At 45.4% G+C, this 27,054-nt stretch overlaps 2 protein-coding genes across 2 annotated transcripts in view; both read left to right on the top strand.

The window, feature by feature from the left end:
- LOC110491485 (uncharacterized) overlaps positions 1–27,054 on the top strand; it is a 446,987-nt gene that overhangs the window by 395,015 nt on the left and 24,918 nt on the right. The gene's annotated exons all lie outside the window — the stretch shown is intronic.
- LOC110531327 (phospholipid phosphatase-related protein type 3) lies at positions 1,946–23,592 on the top strand. The gene is made up of 8 exons (XM_036952630.2): positions 1,946–2,570; positions 11,926–12,029; positions 12,676–12,861; positions 13,653–13,782; positions 16,381–16,576; positions 18,052–18,109; positions 18,963–19,136; positions 20,996–23,592. Exons 2-8 carry the CDS (start codon positions 11,946–11,948, stop codon positions 22,382–22,384), a joined length of 2,217 nt encoding a protein of 738 aa, XP_036808525.1. The 5' UTR covers positions 1,946–2,570; positions 11,926–11,945; the 3' UTR covers positions 22,385–23,592.

The raw sequence follows: 27,054 nt of genomic DNA, 5'->3' as shown, positions 1-27,054 counted from the left end.
TAAAATAATAGAAATTGTTGCATGTTGTGTTTATATTTTTGTTCAGTGTAGTAAATACATAATTTGTCCAGATCAATGTGTCTTATGTGGTGAGTAAGGAGGCTAGCCTGACCTGGCTGCTAGCTGCACTAATGACCCAGCAGGCCCTGATGCTGTGTATATGTGTGTGTGTGTGTGTGTGTGTGTGTGTGTGTGTGTGTGTGCGTGTGTGTGTGTGTGTGTGTGTGTGTGTGTGTGTGTGTGTGTGTGTGTGTGTGTGTGTGTGTGTGTGTGTGTGTGTGTGTGTGTGTGTGTGTCTGACTGCGAGGAGGTTCCCTTGAGGGTCCACTGCTACCAACTAAAGACGAAAGGAGCTCGAACGTGGCTTGACCACGAACTCAATCATCGAGAGAGAGAGAGAGAGAGTGAGAGAGAGACTGTACTGCATCCCCTTTGTAAATTGCAAAGCCTCTTCATTAAGTGAACAGAGGTCCTCTGGCTCGGAATGATGACTCTTAAACACCATCTCCATTCCCCACTGCACTGTGACGCATTTCCCTGTGTCTGCATTGAGCGTGGGTGTCAGCGCAGATATGAGGCTTTTCACGCTGGCAGGCAGGCAGAGTGATGCAGTGGATGACACACCACCAGACATGACATTTGGATCCGTTTCTGGGTCCTGCTCACACAGGCACAGGTACAATGTGCCGCCATTGCTCCTGTGTCTAAACCCGTGTAGGAGAGCCAGTGTTATGTGAATGATAGAGTGCTGTGTTATGCTGAGTTTCTGACACATGTATTATTAGTCATTTATGACCGTGAGACTCCATCTGCTCGCTCCTGTCATAACGCTAAGCTTGCCAGGGACAAATTTGCACAGAAGTTACAGGAGAGATCGGTAGGTGTTCTCAAAAGGTATAGCCTACTATTAATTCTTTGCATGTGAAGTGATTGACTATACAGAGATAGTAGTAAAACAAAACACCCATTTATAATATCTGTATAATAAGGAGCATGGAGCTAAACCAGGACTGTGGGGAATGTGTTGCAGGCACAGGCAGTGTATAGTAAAGGACAGAATGCTGGTACACTCTTAGAAAAAAGGGTCCCAAAAGGCTTCTTTGGCTTTCCCCATAGGAGAACCCTTTTGGGTTCCATGCAGAACGGTTTTGTCTAGAAGGGATACAGCTTTAGTCAAAATTGACTTTTCGTAGCAAGTTTAGGAGAACTTGCGCAGCAAGGAGAATTAACGTAGCAGGCTAGGAGAACTAGTTTAAGGTTAGGAAAAGTGTTAAGGTTAGGGTTGATGCCAAATTTGACAAAAACGTTATCTCATCTAGACATCACCATGAAGAACCCTCTGGGGGAAGTGTTCTACATGGATCCAAAACAGGTTTTTCAAAGGGTTTTCCTAGCCAAAGAACCCTTTAATGCTCTAGATAGAACCTTTTTTCAAAGAGTGTAGGCCTATATCATATTCTTCCAAGCAAGCACTCTGGGCTAAGGCAAGCACAGCTTCAGTGGACAATGCTTTGCAGCATGCTGTGAAGCATGCGGTGCTATCACTACCCAGGAGGGTAGTGATAGGAGGATAGTTTTCATTGAAAGGCAGTGAGTGTCTCTGGCAATTACCTGATTAGTGAGAGAAGCTTTAAAAATGGACGTGCTGCACAGATGCCTGTTTGTGGTCCCAAACAAAGTTCTTTGAGTGTAAAGCTTTTTTTTATTTAACTAGGCAAGTACATTAAGGACAAATTCTTATTCACAATGACCGCCTACTGGGCTTGCAGTGGGTTAACTGCCTTGTTCAGGGGCAGAAAGATTACTGGTCCAACGCTACTGCCACTACTCATTTTGCTTCCTGTGTATATGTGTATATTTAGGTGCAGGAGCTCCACTATACTTTTTAACTAGCATTCTATAAGAGGAACAGGAACTCAAGCAGTAGAACATTTGAGGTGCCAGTACTCTGCTCAGGTGAGCTCCTGCCCAAGTCAAGCACTGAGAAAGAGAGAAGGGAGAGTGAGAGAGAGCATGCATGAAGGCAGACAGACACCATGTGTCCTTTTAAATTATGCTGGGGGGAGAAACCGTCTTTCTCTCACACCCACTCACATGCTGCAACATACACACATGCACTAAACAAAAGGCTACACACACCCCTCCCCTGCACGTTTCTGCTTTCATGTATTTGTGCAGTAGACGCATCATTGCTCGCCCCGAGTTCCTTATGATGAAATACCACTGTTGTCAATAGACAGGTTATCAATTCTTAATGTTATCTGTCATCTATCTAGTCAAGGCGAGACGCAAGACCACAATATCCGAGGCAACCCTTTGAACCGGCGTTTCTCGCTAAATCGTCAGGTTTGCCCAAGTCAAAAGCCCCCCGAGGTCGGGGAAATCGTGCGTTTTCACTCCACACCAAAGCTGCACCAGCGCTACTAAACAATTTCTTCGGGATCGCTCGGTGAGAAACGTGAGCAGAAAGAAGAATGTGAAATGGACTGAGTTGCTGTGAGAAACATTGAAGGTCGGGGGAAAGAGAAGATATTGGATTTTATTAGGAATTTCCCATTTATCAAATTAAGGTGAGACAACTCTGTGTACTATTTATTCCATGAAACGTGCATTGTCAGTGTTTTTTATAGACGCGATGCAGTCGATTTGACAGTAAATGACTGAGGGAGCTACTGTGCGCAATTCGAGTACAGTAATAGTTTTATTATATGAACAGTTTTACAATCACACCTATTCCTCGTGCTACCTGTCATCAATCGACTTTTGCTGATTTTCTATTTGTTATTTGCATGTATATATTAGGCTAATAGATATAGCCTAGGTGAGTTTTTGACTTTATTATTCTCCTACACGGATGTTACGCTTTACATTTCTTCATGGATTTAAAAAAAACGTAATATTGTGATATGCATAGCCTAAGCTTTAATTGTTGCTCTCTCTGAGTGTATGTGAATCAATCATCATCCATGATCATGCTATTTTCAACCATGTGTTGTTATAGTCCTAACTAGTGATTCATATATAATGCGATTCCCGTATTGATTTGAGGTATCCTAGGCTATTGCCTATATTCATATACCAGGCAGCACGTTTTGTCGTTGTGCCATAAACCGCCCGTTATGTTTTGGATGGCTGACAATTTGCACACATTAAAATATAAAAAATCAATGCCGCAGTTTTATCTCTGAATTTTCTCAATTGATAGCTTGCACCACCCGTTCTATAACACGCATAGGATCTCATTTCTGCACACATACATTTGGAACCATTTTTATTGTTGCACCAACTATATGTTAATGTCTTCCTGTGTTTTCCTGTCTCTCTGTCTGTCTGTCTGTCTCTGCCTACTGATCTACGAAGTTAATAATCAGTTAGGCAGTATTACTGTAGTACTTAATTAGTGTATTTTGGACCATTGAGCTGGCTTAATCCTCTTTATCAGTCTAATCCTGCCTCTTATTAAACCAAGTGTCAAATTGCAGAGTAACAGTGTACCTCAACACACTGGTATGTTGTAGGTGCACTCTTAGAAAAAAGGGTTCCAAACAGGTCCCCATAGGATAACACAGGTAGAACCATTTCTTGGTTCCAGGTAGAACCCTTGTGGGTTCCATGTAGAACCATCTATGGAAAGATTCTACATGGAACCCGAAAGGGTGCTATCTGGAACCAAAAAGGGTTATTCTAAGGGTTCTCCTTTGGGGACAGCCAAAGAACCCTTTCAGGTTCTAGATGGCACCTTTTTTTCTAAGAGTGTGGTGGAACATCACAGGGGCCAAGCTCCTACCCCACAAGCATTTCTCTACACCCGCAATAACATCTGCTAAACACGTGTATGTGACAAATAAAATTTGATTTGCTTCCAGTTCGAGCTATAAGACTGCTAAATAGTTTGTTAAATAGTTAACCAATAGCTACCCGGAATATCTGCATTGACCCTTTTTGGACTAATCTCTTTTGACCCATCACATATGCAGCTGTTATCTATCCCGTTGCCTAGTCACTTTATCCCTACCTATATGTACATATCTACCTCAATGACCTTGTGCCCCTGCACATCGACTCGGTACTGGTACTCTGTGTATATAGCCAGGTTATTGTTACTCATCGAGAATTTATTCCTTGTGTTATTCGTTTTTTAATTATTTTCCTTGTGTTATTATTAGTATATCTATTTTCACTTTTTTTTTAAACAATTTTTTATTTATTTTCTCTCTGCATTGTTGGGAAAAGCCCGTAAATAAGCATTTCACTGTTGGTCTACACCTGTTGTTACGAAGCATGTGTCAAATAAAAGTTGATTTGAACTGTCCCCAAAACATATGTTTAACAATACTTTAAAATCAAACCTAATTTACATTCTTTCCTTTCTGCCTAATAAGGTGTTGGAAACCCTGATTTCAGCCTCCAAAAGGCGTGCCCACCATTGTGTAGAAAGTGTTGTTTTTCTCTTGAGCAAGGCCAGCATTGCCCACAGCACTCCACACAAACAGTGTGGAGGACGTGTGAAAATGACTCGCTTTCTGTCCTAGACTGAGGGACCATCTTCACTCCCACTTGAGTGCAACAATAGACCCAGTGAGGATGGCCATTTTCTAATCCACCCTGTTTAATTAAAAATACTCCCCATTCAAACCCTCTCGCTGGCTGTCAAGCTGGTTCTCTGACCACAGACATAGACAGACCTCAGCTTGTTTAAGACACTCCCTCCCTTTCCATTCTCCCCTACCCTTTCAACACACTCAACCATTTTTATTGCTGCACTAACTACACTATATAAACAAAAGTACAGCTCCTTCGGAAAGGATTCAGACCCCTGGACTTTTTCCACATTTTGTTACGTTACAACCTTATTCTAAACTGGATTTAAATTCTTGCTAATTTGTTGAAAATAAAAACTTTGATAATAAATTTACATAATTCTTCAGACCCTTTACTCAGTACTTTGTTGAAGCACCTCTGGCAGCAATTACAGCATTGAGTCTTCTTGGGTATGACGCTACAAGCTTGGCACACCTGTGTTTGAGGAGTTTCTCCCATTCTTCTCTGCAGATTCTCTCAAGCTCTGTCAGGTTGGATGGGGAGCGTTGCTGCACAGCTATTTTCAGGTCTCTCCAGAGATGTTCGATCAGGTTCAAGTCCGGGCTCTGACTGGGCCACTCAAGGACATTCAGAGACTTGTCCCAAAGCCACTCCTGTGTTGTCTTGGTTGTGTGCTTAGGGTCGTTGTCCTGTTGGAAGGTGAACCTTCGCCGCAGTCTGAGTGTTCTGGAGCAGGTTTTCATCAAGGATCACTCTGTAATTTTCTCTGTTCATCTTTGCCTCGATCCTGACTTGTCTCCCAGTCCCTGCCCCTGCAAAACATCCCCACAGCATGATGCTGCCACCACCATGTTTCACTGTAGGGATGGTGCCAGGTTTCATCCAGACGTGACGCTTGGCATTTAGGACAAACAGTTCCATCTTGGTTTCATCAGACCAGAGAATCTTGTTTCTCATGGTCTGAGAGTCTTTAGGTGTCTTTTGGCAAACTCCAAGCAGTTTGTGATGTGCCTTTTACCAAGTAGTGGCTTCCGTCTGGCCACTCTACCATAAACACCTGATTGGTGGAGTGCTGCAGAGATTGTTGACATTCTGAAAGGTTCTCCCATTTCCACAGAGAAACTCTAAAGCTCTCGGGTTCTTGGTCACCTCCCTGACCAAGGCCCTTCTTTCCCCTGATTGGTCAGTTTGGCCAGCTCTAGGAAGAGTCTTGGTGGTTCCAAACTTCTTCCATTTAAAAATGATGGAGGCCACTGTGTTCTTGGGGACCTTCAATGCTGCAGAATATTTTTGGTACCCTTCCCTAAATCTGTGCCTCGACACAATCCTGTCTTGGAGCTCTACGGACAATTCCTTCAACTTCCTTGCTTGGTTTTTACACTGACATGCACTGCCAACTGTGGGACCTTATATAGACAGGTGTGTGCCTTTCCAAATCATGTCCAATCAATTTAATTTACCACAGGTGGACTCCAATCAAGTTGTAGAAACATCTCAAGGTATTTATGTTTTGTATTTTTAATGCATTGGCAAAGATTTCTAAACTTATTTTTGCTTTGTCGTCATGGGGTATTGTGTGTAGATGGCTGAGGATTTAAAAAAACGGAATCCATGTTTGAATAAGGCTGTAACGTAACAAAATGTGGAAAAAGTCAAAGGGTCTGAATATTTTCCAAGGGCACTGTATATGGACACCCCTTCAAATGAGTGGATTCAGCTATTTCAGCCACACCCATTGCCCTGTATAAAAAATTGAGCACACAGCCATGCAATCTCCATAAACAAACACTGGCAGTAGATTGGCTTTACTGAAGAGCTTAGTGACTTAACGTGGCACCATCATAGGATGCCACCTTTCCAACAAGTCAGTTAGTCAAATTTCTGCTCTGCCAGAGCTGCCCCTGTCAACTGTAAGTGCTGTTATTGTGACATGGAAACGTCTAGGAGCAACAACAGCTCAGCCGCGAAGTTGTAAGCCACACAAGCTCACTGAACGGGACCACTGAGTGCTGAAGTGCGTAGTGCGTAAAAATCATCTGTTCTCGGTTGCAACCCTAACTACCGAGTTCCAAACTGCCTCTGGAAGCAACATCAGTACAATAACTATTAGTCGGGAGCTTCATGAAATGGGTTTCCATGACCGAGCAGCCGCACACAAGCCTAAAATCACCATGTACACTGCCAAGCGTTGGCTGGAGATGTGTTTTCTGGAGTGATGAATCGCGATTCACAATCTGGCAGTCCGACGGACAAATCTGGGCTTGGCGGATGCCAGGAGAACACTACCTGCCCCAATGCGCAGTGCCAACTTTAAAGTTTGGTGGAGGACGAATAATGGTCTGGGGCGGTTTTTCATGGTTCGAGTTAGGCCCGTTAGTTCCAGTTAAAGGAAATCTTAACGCTACAGCACACAATGACATTCTAGATGATTCAAATCAAATCAAACTGTATTTGTCTCATGTGCAGAATACAACAGGTGTAGGTGTCACCTTACCGTGAAATGCTTACTTACAAGCCCTTAACCAACAGTGCAGTTCAAGAAAGAGTTAAGAAAATATTTACCAAATAAACTAAAGTAAAAAATTGTAAAATGTAACACAATAAAATATCAATAATGAGGCTATATACAGTACAGGGGGGTACCGGTACCGAGTCAATGTGCGGGGGTACAGGTTAGTCGAGGTACGAGGTAACTGACTATGCATAGATAATAAACAGTGAGTAGGAGCAGTGTAAAAAACAAATTGGTGGGTGGTAGAAGCTGTTAAGGAGCCTTTTGGTCCTAGACTTGGTGCTCCGGTACCGCTTGCCATGCGGTAGCAGAGAGAACAGTCTGTGACTTGGGTGACTGGAGTCTGACAATTTTTGGGTCTTTCCTCTGACACCGCCTAGTACATAGGTCCTGGATGGCAGAAAGCTTGGCCTCAGTGATGTACTGGGCTGTACGCACTACCCTCTGTAGTGCCTTACGGTCAGATGCCGAGCAGTTGCCATACCAGACAGTGATGCAACCTGTCAGGATGCTCTCTAAGGTGCAGCTGTATAACTTTTTGAGGATCTGGGGACTCATGCCATATCTTTTCAGTCTCCTGAGGGGGAAAAGTTGTTGTCGTGCCCTCTTCACGACTGCTTTGGTGTGTTTGGACCATGATAGTTCGTTGGTGATGTAGACCCCAAGGAACTCAAAACTCTCGACACTGATGAAGCCGATGAGTGAGGGCATTGGATGAATCCCGGAACAAATTCCAGTCTGTTCTAGCATAACAGTCCTGTAGCATAGCATCCAAATCATCTGACCACTTCCGTATTGAGATAAGTCACTGGTACTTCCTGCTTTTGATTGTAAGCAGGAATCAGGAGGATAGAATTATGGTCAGATGTACCAAATGGAGGGCTGGGGAGAGCTTTGTACGTATCTCTGTGTGTGGAGTAAAGATAAAGTCTCACGTTTTTTCCCCTCTGGTTGCACATGTGACATGCTGGTTGAAATGAGGAAAAACAGATTTATGTTTGCCTGCATTAAAGATGAGAACTCTCTTGGTAGAGTTGTTATTGACAAATAGACACACACCCCCGCCCCTCGTTTTACTAGGCATAGCTTCTCTGTCCTGCCGATGCATGGAAAATCCTTCCAGCTCCATGTTATCCATGTCGTCGTTTATCCACAACTCTGTGAAACATAAGATATTACAGTTTTTAATATCCCGTTGGTAGGATAATCTTAATCGTAGATCATCCATTTTATTTTCCAATGATTGCACTTTGGCCAATAGAACGGATGGCACTCGTCTACGAATTCTCAGAAAGCAGCCCGACCTCTGCCCCCTTTTTATTCACGCACATGACAGGGACTTGGGACTGGTCTCGAGAAAGCAGTATATCCTTTGCGTCGGACTCGTTAAAGAAAAAATCTTCTTCCAGTTCGAGGTGAGTAATTGCTGTCCTGATATCCATAAGTTATATTTGATCACAGGAGATGGTAGCAGCAACATTATGTACAAAATAAGTAGAAAAATAAGTTACAAACAACGTGAAAAAACGAACAAAAAAGCACAGTTGGTTAGGAGCCCGTAAAACGGCAGCCATCCACTCCAGCGCCATTCTGAACATTCTGAACAATTCTGTGCTTCCAACATTGTGGAAACAGTTGGCAACAGTTTAGGGAAGGCCCTTTCCTGTTTCAGCATGACAATGCCCCGTGCACAAAGCGAGTTCCATGCAGAAATGGTTTGTCGAGATCGGTGTGCAAGAACTTGACTGGCCTGCACAGAGCCCTGACCTCAACCCCATCGAACACCTTTGGGATGAATTGGAACGCCGACTGCGAGCCAGGCCTAATCACCCAGGCCTAGTTTCCAACCTCTCTAATGCTCTTGTGGCTGAATGTAAGAAAGTCCCTGCTGAAATGTTCCTACATCTATTGGAAAGCCTTCCCAGAAGAGTGGATGCTGTTATAGCTGCAAAGGTGGGAACAACTCCATATTAATGCCCATGATTTTGGAATGAAATGTTCGATGAGCAGGTGTCCACATACTTTTGGTCATGTATTTTTATGTCTGTCTGTCTGTCTGTCTGTCTGTCTGTCTCTACCTAATGATCTATGAAGTTAATAATCAATTAAGTAGTATTACTAGTGATGCATCGAAATTACATTTTTGGCCAATACCGATATCCAATATTTTCTTTGCCAAAATAAAATGATACCGATAACCGATATTTAACATTTTAGCACCCTTTTAAGCATGGATGCAGCGGTCTAAGGCACTGCATCTCAGTGCAAGAGGCGTCACTACAGTCCCTGGTGCAAATCCAGGCTGTATCACATCCGGCCGTGATTGGAGTCCCATAGGGCAGCGCACAATTGGCCCACAGTCTTTGGCTTGGTTTGGTTTGGTTTGGCTTGGATAGGCCGTCATTGTAAATAAGAATTTGTTCTTAACTGACTTGCCTAGTTAAATGAAGGTTACACACACACACACACACACACACACACACACACACACACACACACACACACACACACACACACACACACACACACACACACACACACACACACACACACACACACACACACAAACACACACACACACACACACCACTGACCAGCAAAGGACTTGCATTTTTCTTACACAAGCAAAGGACTTGCATTTTTCTTACACAAGCAAACAACTTGTGTTTTTTGCACAAGCAAAGGACTTGCATTTTCCATGCACAAGCGAAGGAGCATCTACATATTTTCAAGGAAGCACTTTCTTTGGGACTACATAACATATTCATACACCATTCATAATTGATGTCTACACTGTACATAATGCTACATTCTGTCAATTGCAAGTTTGTATATCACTGCATACCCAATTCAATCCGTAGAATAGCGTTTGTAAATGTGCAGTGCTTATTTAAACAATAAAGCAGGAGGGGTATACCACGGGTATGACACAAAATAACTTTTTACTGTTCTAATTACGTTGGTACCCAGTTTATAATGGCCTTGGGTGTTTTTGGTATATGGCCAATATACCACAGCTAAAGGCTGTATCCAGGCACTCCGCGTTGCGTCGTGCTTAAGAACAGCCCTTAGCCACGGTATATTGGTCATATACCACTTCTTATACCACTGCTTTCAGCCAATCAGCATCCAGAGCTCGAACCACCCGGTTTATTTTAGTGTTATAAATTACTCATAAATGTATTATATAGCCCTTATTCAGTGGCTTTAAAAAAATACCATTGCCCAGGAGCTGTAATTCACCATAAAACCATCATATTTCCATATTCCATTTAGATAAATTGATGGGGTTATATTTAAAAATATTTCGTATTTGGTTTTCCAATTTTGATCCTTAAATATCAACGTCAGTCAGATCTTTTCAGGCCTCAAAGTGGTCTTATGTCAAGAAGACTCTATGTCCCACGCCATGTACTGGAGGCTCCCGAATGGCGTAGCAGTCTAAGGCACTGCATCTCAGTGCTAGAGGCATCACTAGAGACCCTGGTTTTATTCCAGGCTGTATCACAACCAGCCGTGAGTGAGTAGAGCGTCCGATAGAGCGTCAAACAATTGGCCCAGCGTCGTCGTTAGGGTTTGGCAGGGGTAGGCCGTCATTGTAAATAAGAATTTGTTCCTATCTGACTTGCCTAGTTAAATAAAGGCTAAGAAAAACAAAATAAGAAGATATGTCTCAATATTCCACAACATATGGTGGAATAACTACAACTACTTCCACAACTACATTACACTGCTGTTGAGGTTTGAAAACTTTGTGTTATCACTTTATTGAATCAATACACTCTCTATGGCCTTATGTTTTGTGAATATTCCCATACTGGATGAGAAAATGAGAAAATCACTATAATTATTTTGCTATTCATCAGTACCCACATCGAGATGGGTATTAACAACAGTGCGTTTCCAAACAGATGTAGCACCTGAAGTTATCTCCTGCTGGTTAGCATGAATAGCAGCTAGCAGAGAAGCTTAACAGTTTGAGCTACAGTACCAGTAGAGAGAGCTTGTTCCAGGCATGGCTTCTCACCTGTATGCTCGGGTGCCAGGGAGGCTGGCTGTGTGTGTGGTTGGGCCAAAGTCAGCACTAGTTACTTTGGCATTATCCTCTCCATAGGTATGGGTCAGTCCCATAATAGCCCTATCAAGGTATGTGTGGGCTATAATAATGAATCAACCACTTTCAATGTGTGTCCTCTCACTGGCAAATTTGGTTTATACAAGTAGGCTCCCGAATGGCACAGCGGTCTAAGGCACTGCATCTCATTGCAAGAGGCGTCACTACAGTCCCTGGTTTGAATCTGTGATTGGGAGTCCCATAGGTCGGCACACAATTGGCCCAGTGTCGTCCGGGTTTGGCCGGGGTAGGCCTTCATTGTAAATAAGAATTTGTTCTTAATTGACTTGCCTAGTTAAATAAAGGTTACATTTAATAATAATAATTACCTGTAAGCCATATGCTCAAGCAATGAATATAGATTATTGTTGGCTGCTGATTATCCTGTTGGTTTTGGGCTTTTAACCAGTGACTGATTTATATCTGGAACAAGGTGTGTGCACTCTCCAGCTGACCAGTAAGATTAATTGATCAATAAATACCAGACAGAAACAAAAACCAGCAATACTCCGGAACTTACTTGAGTTTGAGTTGTGCACCCCAGGAGTTTTGACATGTCATTCATTATCACGAACATTAACATGTTTTACCATTTATCATCAGGACCATCTGTTTTCCATTTTAATGGATTAAATAAATACATACATTAATAAATAAATACATGTCAAAAAATGTTCATATTAAAATAGAAAAGAGATGTCACTGAGCTCATTCAGTACTATTATTTTATTAGAACTTCAACTATGCGTTCTTTCAGGTTTGTCCACAGACGTCACAATGATGACTACAAGAGACCCAAAGCCCAAGAAGACACAACCCAAAGACAGCTTGACGTTGTTGCCTTGCTTCTATTTTGTAGAGGTGGGTAGATATATAAACATTATGATAATTGCATATTTTGAGGAACTGTGTTATTTAACATGTTACGGTGATAATCTTTGGTTGTATCTGAATGAATGAGTGTGTGAATGAATGAATGAACTCGCAAACACCAGATATTTGTCTTGTGCTTTGCCTTTCTCTTGGGTGGATGATTATGAATCAATATGCTGCAGCTGAAGTGAGAGAAAACACATCTGGATGACCTGTAGCTGAGGATGAGCTGCTTTCGTATCATTTCAGCTCACATCTTTTAAACAGTCTGAGCCTCATTCATAGACATTGAATTAGTAACTATCTATATGCAACCATTGTAGATGCGTCCCAGTAGTCTTAAAATACCTTGTTTTCTATCCTTCATTACCTCTGATCTGATAGGACTTCATAGGGAAGGTTGTGGCCACATAGAGACTATGTAAACAGATGAAAACGAATACGCATTCATGATGGTCCGTGTTTGTTTGTCAATTGTTCAACTCATCTCAACTACTTTCAGACAAGTTGCATACGCAAAGAGCGAGAGGCAGAAGTTCTGTATAGAATATTCACGGTTAGGGTTAATAGTAGCTAATAAAGTGACAAGTCTGACAACAACCTTTGACATACACTTCAACGTCCTGTTTCCCAGCTGCCCATTGTGGCTTCTTTTATGGTGTCGCTCTACTTCTTGGAGCTGACGGACCTGCTCCACCCGGCCCAGGTGGGTTTCCGTTGCCATGACCGCACGCTGAGCATGCCCTACGTGGACGGTGGAGACGAGCTCATCCCTCTACTCATGCTGCTCAGCCTGGCCTTCGCTGGGCCGGCCGCCTCGGTGAGGACACCCCTCTAAACACACTTGCACGAGTGCAGGCACACACACACACACGCACGCACGAGAAGCCCTATAAACATACCCACGTTTGGCCTATGTCAGTGTTTCCCTCAAGTACCCCCAACAGCACACATTTTTGTTGTAGCCCTGGACTAAAAAACCTGATTTAACTTGTCAAGGGTTTGATGATTAGTTGACAAGTACAATTTAGTGTGCTTGTCTGGGGCCACAACAACAATATGTACCATTGGGGTTGCTGGAGGACTGGAGGTAGGAAACAATGGCCTATGTGATACACTCTATGTATAATGAAGCCATTATACACTCAAACTGCATGTACTCATGCCATAAAAACTCAATAGTGTAGAATGTATGAAGGCATTGAAACCAGCGGTAGAAAGCCTAGTGGTTAAGAGCGTTGGGTCAGTAACCGAAAGGTTGCTGGTTCGAATCACTGAGCTGACTAGGTGCAAAATCTGTCAATGTGCCCTTTAGCAAGGCACTTAACCCTAATTACTCATGTAAGTTGCTCTAGAGTGTCTGCTAAATGTCTGAAATGTAAACCGTTCAAACTACACCATAATATAGCCGTGAATATGCATATAGGCCTACATTCAAATCAGACCACAGAACATGAGACAAACATTTCTCAAAACCACAAACCAAATATTGTTTTCTCAAATAGCCCATTCTCTCTAGGGTTGAGCATGATTGTCAAGTAGAAATGTGTCGACTAGTACGTGGTCATTAAATGTTTTTATATCTCTGACTGTGTGTTGTCATCTGGTCAGATAATGATAGGGGAGGGCCTGGTCTACTGCATGCAGTCACACCTTAAGATCCGCCCTGGGGTGGAGGGCAGCATCAACGCCGGCGGGTGCAACTTTAACTCCTTCCTACGGCGAACGGTGCGCTTCGTAGGTATGGTTCCACTCAGTGTCAAATGAATGTGGCCTGTTCCTGGATTTCTCCAGTGTGACAATGACTCACTCTTTCTTTATTTCCCCTTCTTGTTTTCTCGTCTTCACTGCTCTCCCTCTCCCCAACTCACTGCTTTCCCTCTCCCCATGTCACTGCTTTCCCTCTCCCCATGTCACTGCTTTCCCTCTCCCCATGTCACTGCTTTCCCTCTCTCCCCATGTCACTGCTTTCCCTTTCCCCAACTAACTGCTTTCCCTCTCCCCAACTCATTGCTTTCCCTCTCCCCAACTCACTGCTTTCCCTCTCCCCATGTCACTGCTTTCCCTCTCCCCATGTCACTGTTCTCCCTCCCCCACGTCACTGCTTTCACTCTCTAACCCATGTCACTGCTCTACCTCTCCCCATGTCACTGCTCTCCCTCTCCCCATGTCACTGCTCTCCCTCTCCCCACGTCACTGCTCTCCCTTTCTCCCATGTCACTGCTATCCCTTTCTCCCATGTCACTGCTCTCCCTCTTCCCATGTCACTGTTCTCCCTCTCCCCATGTCACTGTTCTCCCTCTCCCCACGTCACTGCTCTCCCTCTCCCCATGTCACTGCTCTCCCTCTCCCCACGTCACTGCTCTCCCTCTCCCTTTCTCCCATGTCACTGCTCTCCTTCTCCCTTGCTCCCATGTCACTGCTCTCCCTCTCCCCACATCACTGCTCTCCCCCCACATCACTGCTCTCCCTCTCTCCCCACATCACTGCTCTCCCTCTCTCCCCACATCACTGCTCTCCCTCTCCCCCCACATCACTGCTCTCCCTCTCTCCCCACATCACTGCTCTCCCTCTCTCCCCACATCACTGCTCTCCCCCCACATCACTGCTCTCCCTCTCTCCCCACATCACTGCTCTCCCTCTCTCCCCACATCACTGCTCTCCCCCCACATCACTGCTTTCGCTCTCTCCCCATGTCACTGCTCTCCCTCTCTCCCCATGTCACTGCTCTCCCTCTCCCCATGTCACTGTTCTCCCTCTCCCCACGTCACTGCTCTCCCTCTCCCCATGTCACTGCTCTCCTGCTCCCCATGTCACTGCTCTCCCTCTCCCCATGTCACTGCTCTCCCTCTCCTCACGTCACTGCTCTCCCTTTCTCCCATGTCACTGCTATCCCTTTCTCCCATGTCACTGCTCTCCCTCTCCCCATGTCACTGTTCTCCCTCTCCCCACGTCACTGCTCTCCCTCTCCCCATGTCACTGCTCTCCCTCTCCCCATGTCACTGTTCTCCCTCTCCCCACGTCACTGCTCTCCCTCTCCCCATGTCACTGCTCTCCCTCTCCCCATGTCACTGCTCTCCCTCTCCCCACGTCACTGCTCTCCCTCTCCCTTTCTCCCATGTCACTGCTCTCCCTCTCCCTTTCTCCCATGTCTCTGCTCTCCCTCTCCCCACATCACTGCTCTCCCCCCACATCACTGCTCTCCCTCTCTCCCCACATCACTGCTCTCCCTCTCTCCCCACATCACTGCTCTCCCTCTCCCCCCACATCACTGCTCTCCCTATCTCCCCACGTCACTGCTCTCCCTCTCCCCATGTCACTGCTTTCCCTCTCCCCATGTCACTGTTCTCCCTCCCCCACGTCACTGCTTTCGCTCTCCCCATGTCACTGCTCTCCTGCTCCCCATGTCACTGCTCTCCCTCTCCCCATGTCACTGCTCTCACTCTCCCCACGTCACTGCTCTCCCTTTCTCCCATGTCACTGCTATCCCTTTCCCCCATGTCACTGCTCTCCCTCTCCCCATGTCACTGTTCTCCCTCTCCCCACGTCACTGCTCTCCCTCTCCCCATGTCACTGCTCTCCCTCTCCCCATGTCACTGCTCTCCCTCTCCCCACGTCACTGCTCTCCCTCTCCCTTTCTCCCATGTCACTGCTCTCCCTCTCCCTTTCTCCCATGTCACTGCTCTCCCTCTCCCCACATCACTGCTCTCCCCCCACATCACTGCTCTCCCTCTCTCCCCACATCACTGCTCTCCCTCTCTCCCCACATCACTGCTCTCCCTCTCCCCCCACATTACTGCTCTCCCTCTCTCCCCACATCACTGCTTTCCCTCTCTCCCACATCACTGCTCTCCCCCCACATCACTGCTCTCCCTCTCTCCCCACATCACTGCTCTCCCTCTCTCCCCACATCACTGCTCTCCCTCTCTCCCCACATCACTGCTCTCCCCCCATGTCACTGCTCTCCCTCTCTCCTCACATCACTGCTCTCCCTCTCTCCCCACATCACTGCTCTCCCCCCACATCACTGCTCTCCCTCTCTCCCCACATCACTGCTCTCCCTCTCTCCCCACATCACTGCTCTCCCTCTCTCCCCACATCACTGCTCTCCCCCCACATCACTGCTCTCCCTCTCTCCCCACATCACTGCTCTCCCTCTCCCCCACGTCACTGCTCTCCCTCTCTCCCCACATCACTGCTCTCCCTCTCTCCCCACATCACTGCTCTCCCTCTCCCCCACGTCACTGCTCTCCCTCTCTCCCTACATCACTGCTCTCTCACTCACCCTCCTCTCCTTTTCACTCCCTTACTCTCTCTCCCCTTCTCCCTGTCTCTCTAGGCGTCCATGTGTTTGGGCTGTGTGCCACAGCTCTAGTAACTGATGTGATCCAGTTGGCCACAGGCTATCACTCCCCCTTCTTTCTGACCGTGTGTAAGCCCAACTACACTCAGCCAGGTGTGGCATGTGACAAAAACCCCTACATCACCAAGGACATCTGCTCCAGCCACGACCAGCACGCCATCCTCTCTGCCAGGTAGCTGCATTACATAACATGACATACACTGTAAAGGGGCTGTATTGAATTTGACAGTAATTTACAGGCAGCTCATTGGAAAGTCAGTTGCTGTATTTCATAATGCAGTACACCTACTCTAATCCATACAGTATCAAAGCAAGTGGTGTGTAATAACACCCAGTACAATACTGTAGAATTGACTGTAGTATACTGTAACAAAGTAAATGCTACCGTAATCGTAATGAATGGATGGATGATTGGGGTTTGTATTTCACAGTATTTTGCTGTAATTACATGGGATTGGTGCAAGCAGGTCGGCTGCTATGTAACGTGTTTGCACATTACAGCATATCAATAAACATGTGGTGCTCCACTTAACAAATGCTTCTAACAGAGACTACATGGCAAAACCATTGGCAACCATTAAAGGTTTAATCTGTCCCCTTTCCCCACTTTGAAGGGACACAACTACCACACACCGGTTAACTTTGTACAGCACTCTCACTAACAGGTGCAACAAATATAGCCTCATACAAGACAAGCCTCAAAATATGTTAATGAGCCAGAAACAACAATACCATGCACCCACTAGTGGTCAAAACGTTTTTAGCGATCTAAAAATACAGTACAGCACAGATTGTGTGGGATGAAATTACAGTACCATTCAAAATACAGCAATTATTTCCCTGGCCACAATCACCTGAACCAGGAAGAATTAAGGTTCTGTTCCAATATTGCTAGAGTGGTTGCTAGAGTGGTTATGGGAAGATACTATAGCTCTTGTGTGTCCACATCTCATGAGGCAAACTAAACACAGCAAGGGAAAAAGAGAAGCTAAAAAAATGAAGGGTGAATATGAATTTAATGGGTTTTCAAGGACATTGTTTACTTAAGATCAACTACTTGTACATTCAGTTACACTTACAGAGCAAAACATGAACCTTAAAGGAATACTGATTCATTGGTTCAGTGGAGATGAGGACAGAAAATAATTTCAAAGTATTGGAATGCAGCCTTGGACAGACCATCTTATTTTCTCTGGTGGGGGATGTGTCCTAATACTCCTGAAAAAAACACATTTTCATGTTTTCTTCCTCTCTGGACCACTGATCTAAACTGACTGGGTAGGTGAAAGCCAAAGTAGGTGAAAGCCAAAGTTGTACTTTCCTCCATGTTGCTTTCAAGTAGATTATCCATTCTTATTCAGTCTTAGGTAGGCTAAGGGATTATAAAGGTGGCATTAGTAAGGACACCATTTTGGCCAGTCATAGACAGATAAACAGGGAGGTATGTTTAGACAGATATAGCACACAACACCCCAACACTAACCTGCATTGTAGCAATGTGCAGGTGTGATCTTTATTCGTTACGCCACACTGGCGCTGTTCTCTCCCCTTTCAAGTTATGATCAAAGCTGTGTGACATACGGTGTCTGTCTTTCTGCTTTTCTAGCATTTCGTCTCAAGGCTAACACATTTTCTGTTTCTTGACAGGAAAACCTTTCCCTCCCAGCATGCAACCCTGTCTGCATTTGCTGCTGTGTACATATCAGTAAGTACACCTCCTGGGACGAATACACAGTCAGGAAGCTAGTAATCAGTGGCATCGGTAAAACTTTATTTGGATAGTCCATCTGTAAATGCTCTACAGACTATCAGTAACATTTCCTCTAACATTTTCAGTTCAGAGCAGGGTTATTGCCTAGACTGTATTGCTTGGGCCAGGTGAAATTTGCTGAGGCAGTGTTTCTCTATTGGCCAGCATGACTCAACTGGAGAGAAAAAAAAGTCTGTCGCTTTAAGTCAACTGAAAACCCAAACTGCGACAGAACATGATAATCTAGTTTATTGATTAAATGTGCAGAGAACGCTGTTGAAGTATTGATAAGCAAACGTCCCCCCAGATATTGTCTTTGGCTCTTTTTAATGCTTTGTTCAGTGGCAGGTCAAGTACAATAGAATTTGATAAGCCACAAATTAGGACATTGGGCTAAAATTGCTTGTGAATATAAATGGTATCGTAGCCAAAGTAGTCACACCAGATTCTCAATGCACAAATCCTTGGGGCAAATCTGTCCCCACTGTTTATTTTAAGGAAGAGCTTAGCGTACTGTGCCAAACACACTGGGTTTTCCCACATATATATTTGGTAACTCTTAAATAGAAAGGTTTGCTTATAAACCGCTTAAAATATTATCACAGAGCTTAAATTATGTGGATTGAATAAAGTGAAAACGTGTAGAAGCCTGTTCAGGTTATTAATAGTTAACAAGGCATGTCATAATGCAGTTTATAAGCAGAAACCAAATGTAACTGTACATCATCTTCATAGATGAATGAAATGTATTGAGTTTTTCTTTTGTAATATCTCACCATTTATTTTCTCCATTTCTCTCTTCTTGCAGATGTACTTCAACTCAACCATCTCAGACAGCACCAAGCTGCTAAAGCCAGTGTTGGTGTTTGCGTTTGCCATCGCTGCGGCACTAACCGGACTGACCCAGATCACCCAGCACCGCAGCCACCCCATCGACGTCTATGTGGGCTTCCTCATAGGGGCCGGCATCGCTGCCTACCTGGTATGACCTGACTTCCATTGAAATCTATCTTGACTTCTATAATATATATAACATTTATATGTTTGATCGTGATGATGCAAATGACTATTTATTTCTGTAAATGTTTTTTTTTTTATCTGCAGGGCAGGATTGACAGGTGATTAAAACATTTAGGAATAAGGAATTTAAGGATTCTACCTAAGCTGATATACAAAGGGCTATTCATGTGCGCATATATTTCTGAAAGGTAGATGTGAGGGAAGTCTACCTACTACTTCTATAGTAGCCGTTCTGTGATTTAATTCGAGGCGTGCTTCTACACCTGCATTGCTTGCTGTTTGGGGTTTTAGGCTGGGTTTCTGTACAGCACTTTGAGATATCAGCTGATGTACGAAGGGCTATATAAATAAATTTGATTTGATTTTGATTTGAGCACAGGAGAGGACAGTGTTATTTGCCAGACACTGGTGTAGGATTTTAGCCAATCAAACTGTACTGCATACCATCTCTCCCTCCCCCACTTAAATGGCATACCTGCCGTTTAACGCTAGGCTCTTTGATATCTCTAGATTACTGCTCTCATTAAAGTTTCTGAATACTCCCGCTCTCATTTAAGTTTCTGACTCCTCCCACTCTCATTCAAGTTTCTGACTCCTCCTGCTCTCATTAAAGTTTCTAACTCCTCCCACTCTCATTAAAGTTTCTGACTCCTCCCACTCTCATTCAAGTTTCTGACTCTTCCTGCTCTCATTAAAGTTTCTAACTCCTCCCACTCTCATTAAAGTTTCTGACTCCTCCCACTCTCATTCAAGTTTCTGACTCCTCCTGCTCTCATTAAAGTTTCTGACTCCTCCCGCCCTCATTTGCTTTCTGCTATCATTAGACTGTCCTCAGGACGGGATGGAGTTCACTTTCATACCCATCATATCTCTCTCTCTCTCTCTGCCTCTCTCTGCCTCTCTCTGCCTCTCTCTCTTTCTCTGCCTCTCTCTGCCTCTCTCTCTCTCTCTCTCTGCCTCTCTCTGCCTCTGTCTCTCTCTGCCTCTGCCTCTCTCTGCCTCTGCCTCTCTCTGCCTCTCTGCCTCTGCCTCTCTCTCTCTCTCTGCCTCTCTCTGCCTCTCTCTGCCTCTGTCTCTCTCTGCCTCTCTCTGCCTCTCTCTGCCTCTGCCTCTCTCTGTCTCTCTCTCTCTCTCTGCCTCTCTCTGCCTCTCTCTGCCTCTCTCTGCCTCTCTCTCTCTCTCTGCCTCTCTCTCTCTCTCTGCCTCTCTCTCTCTCTCTGCCTCTCTCTGCCTCTCTCTGCCTCTCTCTCTCTCTCTGCCTCTCTCTGCCTCTCTCTGCCTCTCTCTCTCTCTCTGCCTCTCTCTGCCTCTCTCTGCCTCTCTCTCTCTCTGCCTCTCTCTGCCTCTCTCTGCCTCTCTCTCTCTCTCTGCCTCTCTCTGCCTCTCTCTCTCTCTGCCTCTCTCTCCCTCTCTCTGCCTCTGTCTCTCCATTTTAGATACGGTCTTTCCATCCTTCACCTGAATGGTGATTATTTGAACAGATTCTGGAGGTGTTGTTCCATGACGTTCTGTCTTTCTATGGGAGGGTCTACTCTACATACCCATTTGTCTTATCATGCTCTTTCACTCTTATGTCCTTCTTTCTCATAGCTCTTTTCTGTCTTGTATCTCTTTCCCTCTCTCATTTCCTCTTTGTCCCTGTGTTCTCTCACTCTTATCAGAGATATAGAGAGCGGGGGTTAGAGCTAGCTCATCAGTTCTGTTGAAGTATACCCAGGCAGACGAATGAGAGTGAATGATATTGCCTTTCCACGGGACTATTATACTGAGTACCCAGAGAGGAGTTTCAGACGACCAAGACCTTCTCTTCTTCTCTTCCAGGCTTTCCACGCCGTTGGCAACTTCAGGTCCTCCGACGACATCATCATCAAGCCAGCTCCGCCCCCCCAGAAGGAGGACGCCCTACGAGCTCTGACCCAGCGGGGCCACGATTCAGTCTACAACAAAGGTGTAGCTTCAGCGTCGGAGAGCGCTGACGAGATCGCTGCGCCCCCCTCCCTGGACCGGCTGGAAGGCATGGGGCGTCCGCTGCAGCGCGAGAAAGCCTCCATGGGCAGCCTGAAGAGGGCCAGCGTGGACGTGGAGCTCCTGGCACCCCGCAGCCCCATGGGTCAGCAGACCATGGTGACCTTCAGCAACACGCTGCCCAGAGCTAGCATGAATGCGAACGGGGGCATGGGCACTAATGGGGCCCCCGACGATTCCATGATGCAGCCCACCCAGCCTGTAAAGAGGAGGCTCAAGGCTGTGCAGGTGCCCATGGACCCCATGCGCTCACAGCAGCTGGTGACAGAGTGGAAGCAGAAGTCCATGGAGATGCGGGGTCTGAGTCTCAGAGATGAGGCAGAGCGGGAGGCCAGTGAGGAGGGCTCCGAAGGGGAAGAGGAAGTGTCTGAGGACGGGGGGCCACAGGCCTCGTTATACCCATCTATGGTGCAGTCCAACAGTGGAGCTTCCACCGGCCAAATCCCCATAAGTGTGGGACCTCCGGGGGGTGTGAGGGTGGTGGCAACCCCCAGACCCCCCCACATCCCAGAGACAGGTCCGCCGCCGGTGTCGCCCAAGAGCGCATTGACCCGCGCCAAGTGGCTGTCCATCACGGAGAAGAGCAGTGGCAGCGGGTCTCTTCGGGGGGCTCCTAACCAGCCACGCATCATGCAGGTGATCGCAATGTCCAAACAGCAGGGCCTCCTCCAGTCCTCCTCCTCGGGGGACACACCCAAGTCCTCCGAGACCACCTCCACCTCCTCCTGCACCTCCTCTACGGCCAGCGCCGACTCGCCCCACTACCGCCCGCCCTTGGAGGCCCAGCGCAATTCGGCCATTATCACGGTAGACGCCCACGCCCCCCACCACCCTGTGGTGCACACTGCCCCCCAGCCCTCCTCTGGCAATGGGAATCCCTGGAAGTGGAGAGACGCATCCGATGGTAGCGACCCTCGCGACGCCTACGAGCTAAACAACCTGAACCGCAGCGCTGCTCGAGGCAGCTTCCGGCCGCACCAGACCATCTCGCCCTGCTCCTCCACTGGTGACGGCGACCAGGAAGTGCTCCACTCTCCGCCTCTTCCTCACACCGAGGTCCTCCATGACGGGCGAAGCCGAGAGTCCACTTTACAACGCAAGACCACCCTAGTTCAATTTCAAAACAAGACTGGACAGGAGAACTACTATAAAAAACTACAGGGTGCCCGGAGGAATAAGGAGTAGTTACTAACTAACTCTCTTACTAACTAAATAACTAGTTAGTCTTACTAACTAACTAACTAACTAATTAGCCTTACAGTCAAACCACAAAACCTTGACTGACAAGCTGGGGTCTGCTGCTATGCAGCTCTCAGACTTTGTGTGATGTTATCAAATGAGTTCCGCAATACGGTGGTAGCCTACATGTGTATGATGTATGCTAGCTGGAGGAATACATCTTGAGTGGATGTGGAACTGGTGAGTGTCATAGCAGGTCTGTGCAAAAAGGGATGCTGAGGTATTTCATTTCAGGAGCACAAAGAAGCTTTTCAAAGATTAAAATGGGAAGAACACCACCACGCAACACAAACCAAAAAACACGTTTGAAGGAGAACGTATTAACTGAGCTGAACCAGGAAGTTTTGAAACATTTACAACATCTTCATTGACTCCATCTTCCTTTCAATGATTCCTGTTACTCAATGGGCTGATTGTCTAGTGTTGGTATGGCATTGACTCTATGTTGTGGACTTTTTGTTGTTAATACTTAATTGCTAATGTGTAGATTCTGAGCATGTATGTCTGTGTGTTTGGGAAAGTGGGTCAGGTGTTTGTGTGTATGGGTGTGTGTTTGTGTTGAAGAAGCACAGTATGTTTAAATATATATATATTCTGCTGTATTCAGCAGAATGTATAGGGGCCAATGATGGTGCCACATCTCAACAAAGTTCAGACCTTGATCTTAACTCTAAAGCTGAAGAACAACAACAATTTTAACCTGAACTTCTTCTGTTGTAGAATACTGACAGGACTGAATGAAAGTAAGTTGTGTAAAGGAGTGCTTTTCAATTTCAACTTCTCCATATGGATCTTACTTTTGAGAGTGCTACTAGAGTGCCTCATAAACTGACTTAAAGCATAAACCGTGTGTATTTTTTACTGGACATGTTATACGAGAACAAAACTACAATAAGGAAAGTCCCATCAGGGGAACAGTCATTTTATCAAAGCAATAGCGGCAGTACGAGGCAGAAAGTGTAAAATAGGATGGGTAATGTTGACGGTTTCCTTTTTGCTGATCGTTGAAAGCTTCGAAGTGAACATGCACACAAATCAATACACTCCTGTGGATGGACTACTGCACGTTATGTACATGATTGTCAGGTTGGAAGTACTACTTTGTCAGTAAACCAAAAAAATACATTAAAAGTTGTCATTAGTAACTGAACTGTGAAGCACTAGTGTGGCAAATGTTGTATATCTGAGGCATGTTTGGTTCTTAATGTCCACCAAAGCCCTCCAACTGACAATCACAAGTTGGATCATCAATTCCTCACAAAAACTTCAGTACAGTATGTGCTGTATTTGGGCTTCATTCAACGTGTTCTAGTGCTGCACACTGAAATACCAACAATGCGCCAGCGAGAATCCTTAGTTGCTACATACATTTTTTGACTTATCATTTATGATATTTACCCATTGATTCTTGAAGAATATAACTTGTAAATGTCTCATGGACTTAGTTCAACTGTCATACCCCATCAGAACCCAGAATTTAAGCTTGTTTTGCTCCAATGTTTGTATACAACATAAATGTAAACAAACACTGTATATCAAAACATTTGATATCATGAATTGTCAGTCATTGCATCCATATCTCTGTCTATGAATGTAAGAGTGGGTACATTTCTCCAACCCCCTCCCTTAGCTTTTTAGAGAACAGGGGTGGGGAGAATGCTTTGTTATTGTTTAAATGAAAGATTCTAGCTTTAAAGGGAATTTCCCCACTGTTAACGGAGATCATATTCATGGTAAATGCTGAGAGTGTTGACTGTGTGGGGGTATAAAGCTCTTCAAATAGCATCTATTTTTCTCATTCTAAAACTCTCAGCTACCATGATACACATCAGTGCTCATTATCCTAGTCACTCCTATAGGCTAGAATAACAACATGAAAGAGCAAATAGACCAGTATTTTGTCTAGAATGTAGACACCTTGTTTTGTCTGGGAACAGCACCATGTGCGTTCCCCCATTTGTTTTATTACAGTCCTTTATCCTAAACACACGTACATGTGCAGCAGACTAGACAACAGCTGCACAGCAACTGCACCTTGGAAAGATGGTTATTTGCTGGGTTATCATGTGAGTTGTGGTTGGCTAGCTGGGCTATTATAGTGGGGCGGGAGAGAGAGAGCGAGAGGCCCCAGGCACATAACAGATTGCTGTGGATGGTCACTGGGAGTCTAAATGAGCACCACAACACCTAAGGGAATACACTGACTATGATTTATTACTGAGGATTATGCTAAACAGGCACACAGGCATGTACGCTCACACACACACACATGCAGGCACACTCGCACGTCACACACATACTCATGCATTCAAATGAATGTATCCACTCACAAAGGAACACATACACTGAATATACAAAACATTAAGAACACTTGCTCTTTCCATGACATAGGTGAATCCAGGTGAAAGCTATGATCCCTTATTGATGTCACTTGTTAAATCCACTTCAATCAGTGTAGATGAAGTGAAAGAGACAGGTTAAAGAAGGATGTTTAAGCCTTGAGACATGGATTGTGTATGTATGCATTCAGAGGGTGAATGGGTAAGACAAAATATTGAAGTGCCTTTGAACGGGGTATGTTAATAGCTGCCAGGTGCACCGGTTTGTGTCAAGAACTGCAACGCTGCTGGGCTTTTCACGCTCAACAGTTTCCTGTGTGTATCAAGAATGGTTAACCACCCAAAGGACATCCAACCAACTTGACACAACTGTGGGAAGTATTGGAGTTAACATTTTTATTATATATATATTTGTTCACCTTTATTTAACCAGGTAGGCTAGTTGAGAACAAGTTCTCATTTACAACTACGACCTGGCCAAGATAAAGCAAAGCAGTGTGACACAGACAACAACACAGAGTTACACATGGAATAAACAATAAACAAGCCAATAACACAATAAACAAGTCAATGACACAGTAGAGAAAATAAAGTCTATATACAGTGTGTGCAAAAGGCATGAGGGGGTAGGCAATAAATAGGCCATAGGAGCGAATAATTACAATTTAGCAGATTAACACTGGAGTGATAAATGAGCAGATGATGCTGTGCGAGTAGAGATATTGATGTGCAAAAGAGCACAAAAGTACATAAATATAAACAGTATGGGGATGAGGTAGATAGATTGGGTGGGCTATTTACAGATGGACTATGTACAGCTGCAGCGATCGGTTAGCTGCTCAGATAGTTGATGTTTAAAGTTGGTGAGGGAAATAAAAGTCTCCAAATGGGCCAGCATCCTTATGGAACACTTTCGACACCTTGTAGAGTCCATGCCCTGATGAATTGAGGCTGTTCTGAGGACAAAAGGGGAAGCAACTCAATATAAGGAAGACGTTCCTAATGTTTGGTATACTCAGTGTAGCTACATACAGTAGAACTGGAATTTAAACTCCATGCCCCTTGAGGTGACTGGTTAAACTCCATGCCCCTTGAGGTGACTGGTTAAACTCCATGCTCCTTGAGGTGACTGGTTAAACTCCATGCCCCTTGAGGTGACTGGTTAAACTCCGTGCCCCTTGAGGTGACTGGTTAAACTCCGTGCCCCTTGAGGTGACTGGTTAAACTCCGTGACCCTTGAGGTGACTGGTTAAACTCCATGCCCCTTGAGGTGACTGGTTAAACTCCATGCCCCTTGAGGTGACTGGTTAAACTCCATGCCCCTTGATGTGACTGGTTAAACTCCATGCCCCTTGATGTGACTGGTTAAACTCCATGCCCCTTGATGTGACTGGTTAAACTCCATGCCCCTTGAGGTGACTGGTTAAACTCCATGCCCCTTGAGGTTCCTGGTTAAACTCCATGCCCCTTGAGGTGACTGGTTAAACTCCATGCCCCTTGAGGTAACTGGTTAAACTCCATGCCCCTTGAGGTGACTGGTTAAACTCTGTGCTCCTTGAGGTGTCTGGTTAAACTCCATGCCCCTTGAGGTGACTGGTTAAACTCCGTGCCCCTTGATGTGACTGGTTAAACTCCATGCCCCTTGAGGTGACTGGTTAAACTCCATGCCCCTTGAGGTGACTGGTTAAACTCCATGCCCCTTGAGGTGACTGGTTAAACTCCGTGCCCCTTGAGGTGACTGGTTAAACTCCGTGCCCCTTGAGGTGACTGGTTAAACTCCGTGACCCTTGAGGTGACTGGTTAAACTCCATGCCCCTTGAGGTGACTGGTTAAACTCCATGCCCCTTGAGGTGACTGGTTAAACTCCATGCCCCTTGATGTGACTGGTTAAACTCCATGCCCCTTGATGTGACTGGTTAAACTCCATGCCCCTTGATGTGACTGGTTAAACTCCATGCCCCTTGAGGTGACTGGTTAAACTCCATGCCCCTTGAGGTTCCTGGTTAAACTCCATGCCCCTTGAGGTGACTGGTTAAACTCCATGCCCCTTGAGGTAACTGGTTAAACTCCATGCCCCTTGAGGTGACTGGTTAAACTCTGTGCTCCTTGAGGTGTCTGGTTAAACTCCATGCCCCTTGAGGTGACTGGTTAAACTCCGTGCCCCTTGATGTGACTGGTTAAACTCCATGCCCCTTGAGGTGACTGGTTAAACTCCATGCCCCTTGAGGTGACTGGTTAAACTCCATGCCCCTTGAGGTGACTGGTTAAACTCCGTGC

Source organism: Oncorhynchus mykiss, chromosome 1 (assembly GCF_057628025.1).
Source record: "Oncorhynchus mykiss isolate SJ-2025 chromosome 1, ASM5762802v1, whole genome shotgun sequence".
NCBI lineage: Eukaryota > Metazoa > Chordata > Actinopteri > Salmoniformes > Salmonidae > Oncorhynchus > Oncorhynchus mykiss.
This window is presented reverse-complemented; position numbering and strand designations above follow the sequence as displayed.

Bases quoted from the DNA above. Each gene is read 5' to 3' on its own strand.
- LOC110531327 (XM_036952630.2), top strand. From the start codon at position 11,946: ATGATGACTACAAGAGACCCAAAGCCCAAGAAGACACAACCCAAAGAC. The intron at 12,862-13,652 runs GTGAGGACACCC...TCATCTGGTCAG, and splicing joins TCGCTGGGCCGGCCGCCTCG to ATAATGATAGGGGAGGGCCT. The intron at 18,110-18,962 runs GTAAGTACACCT...CTCTTCTTGCAG, and splicing joins TTGCTGCTGTGTACATATCA to ATGTACTTCAACTCAACCAT.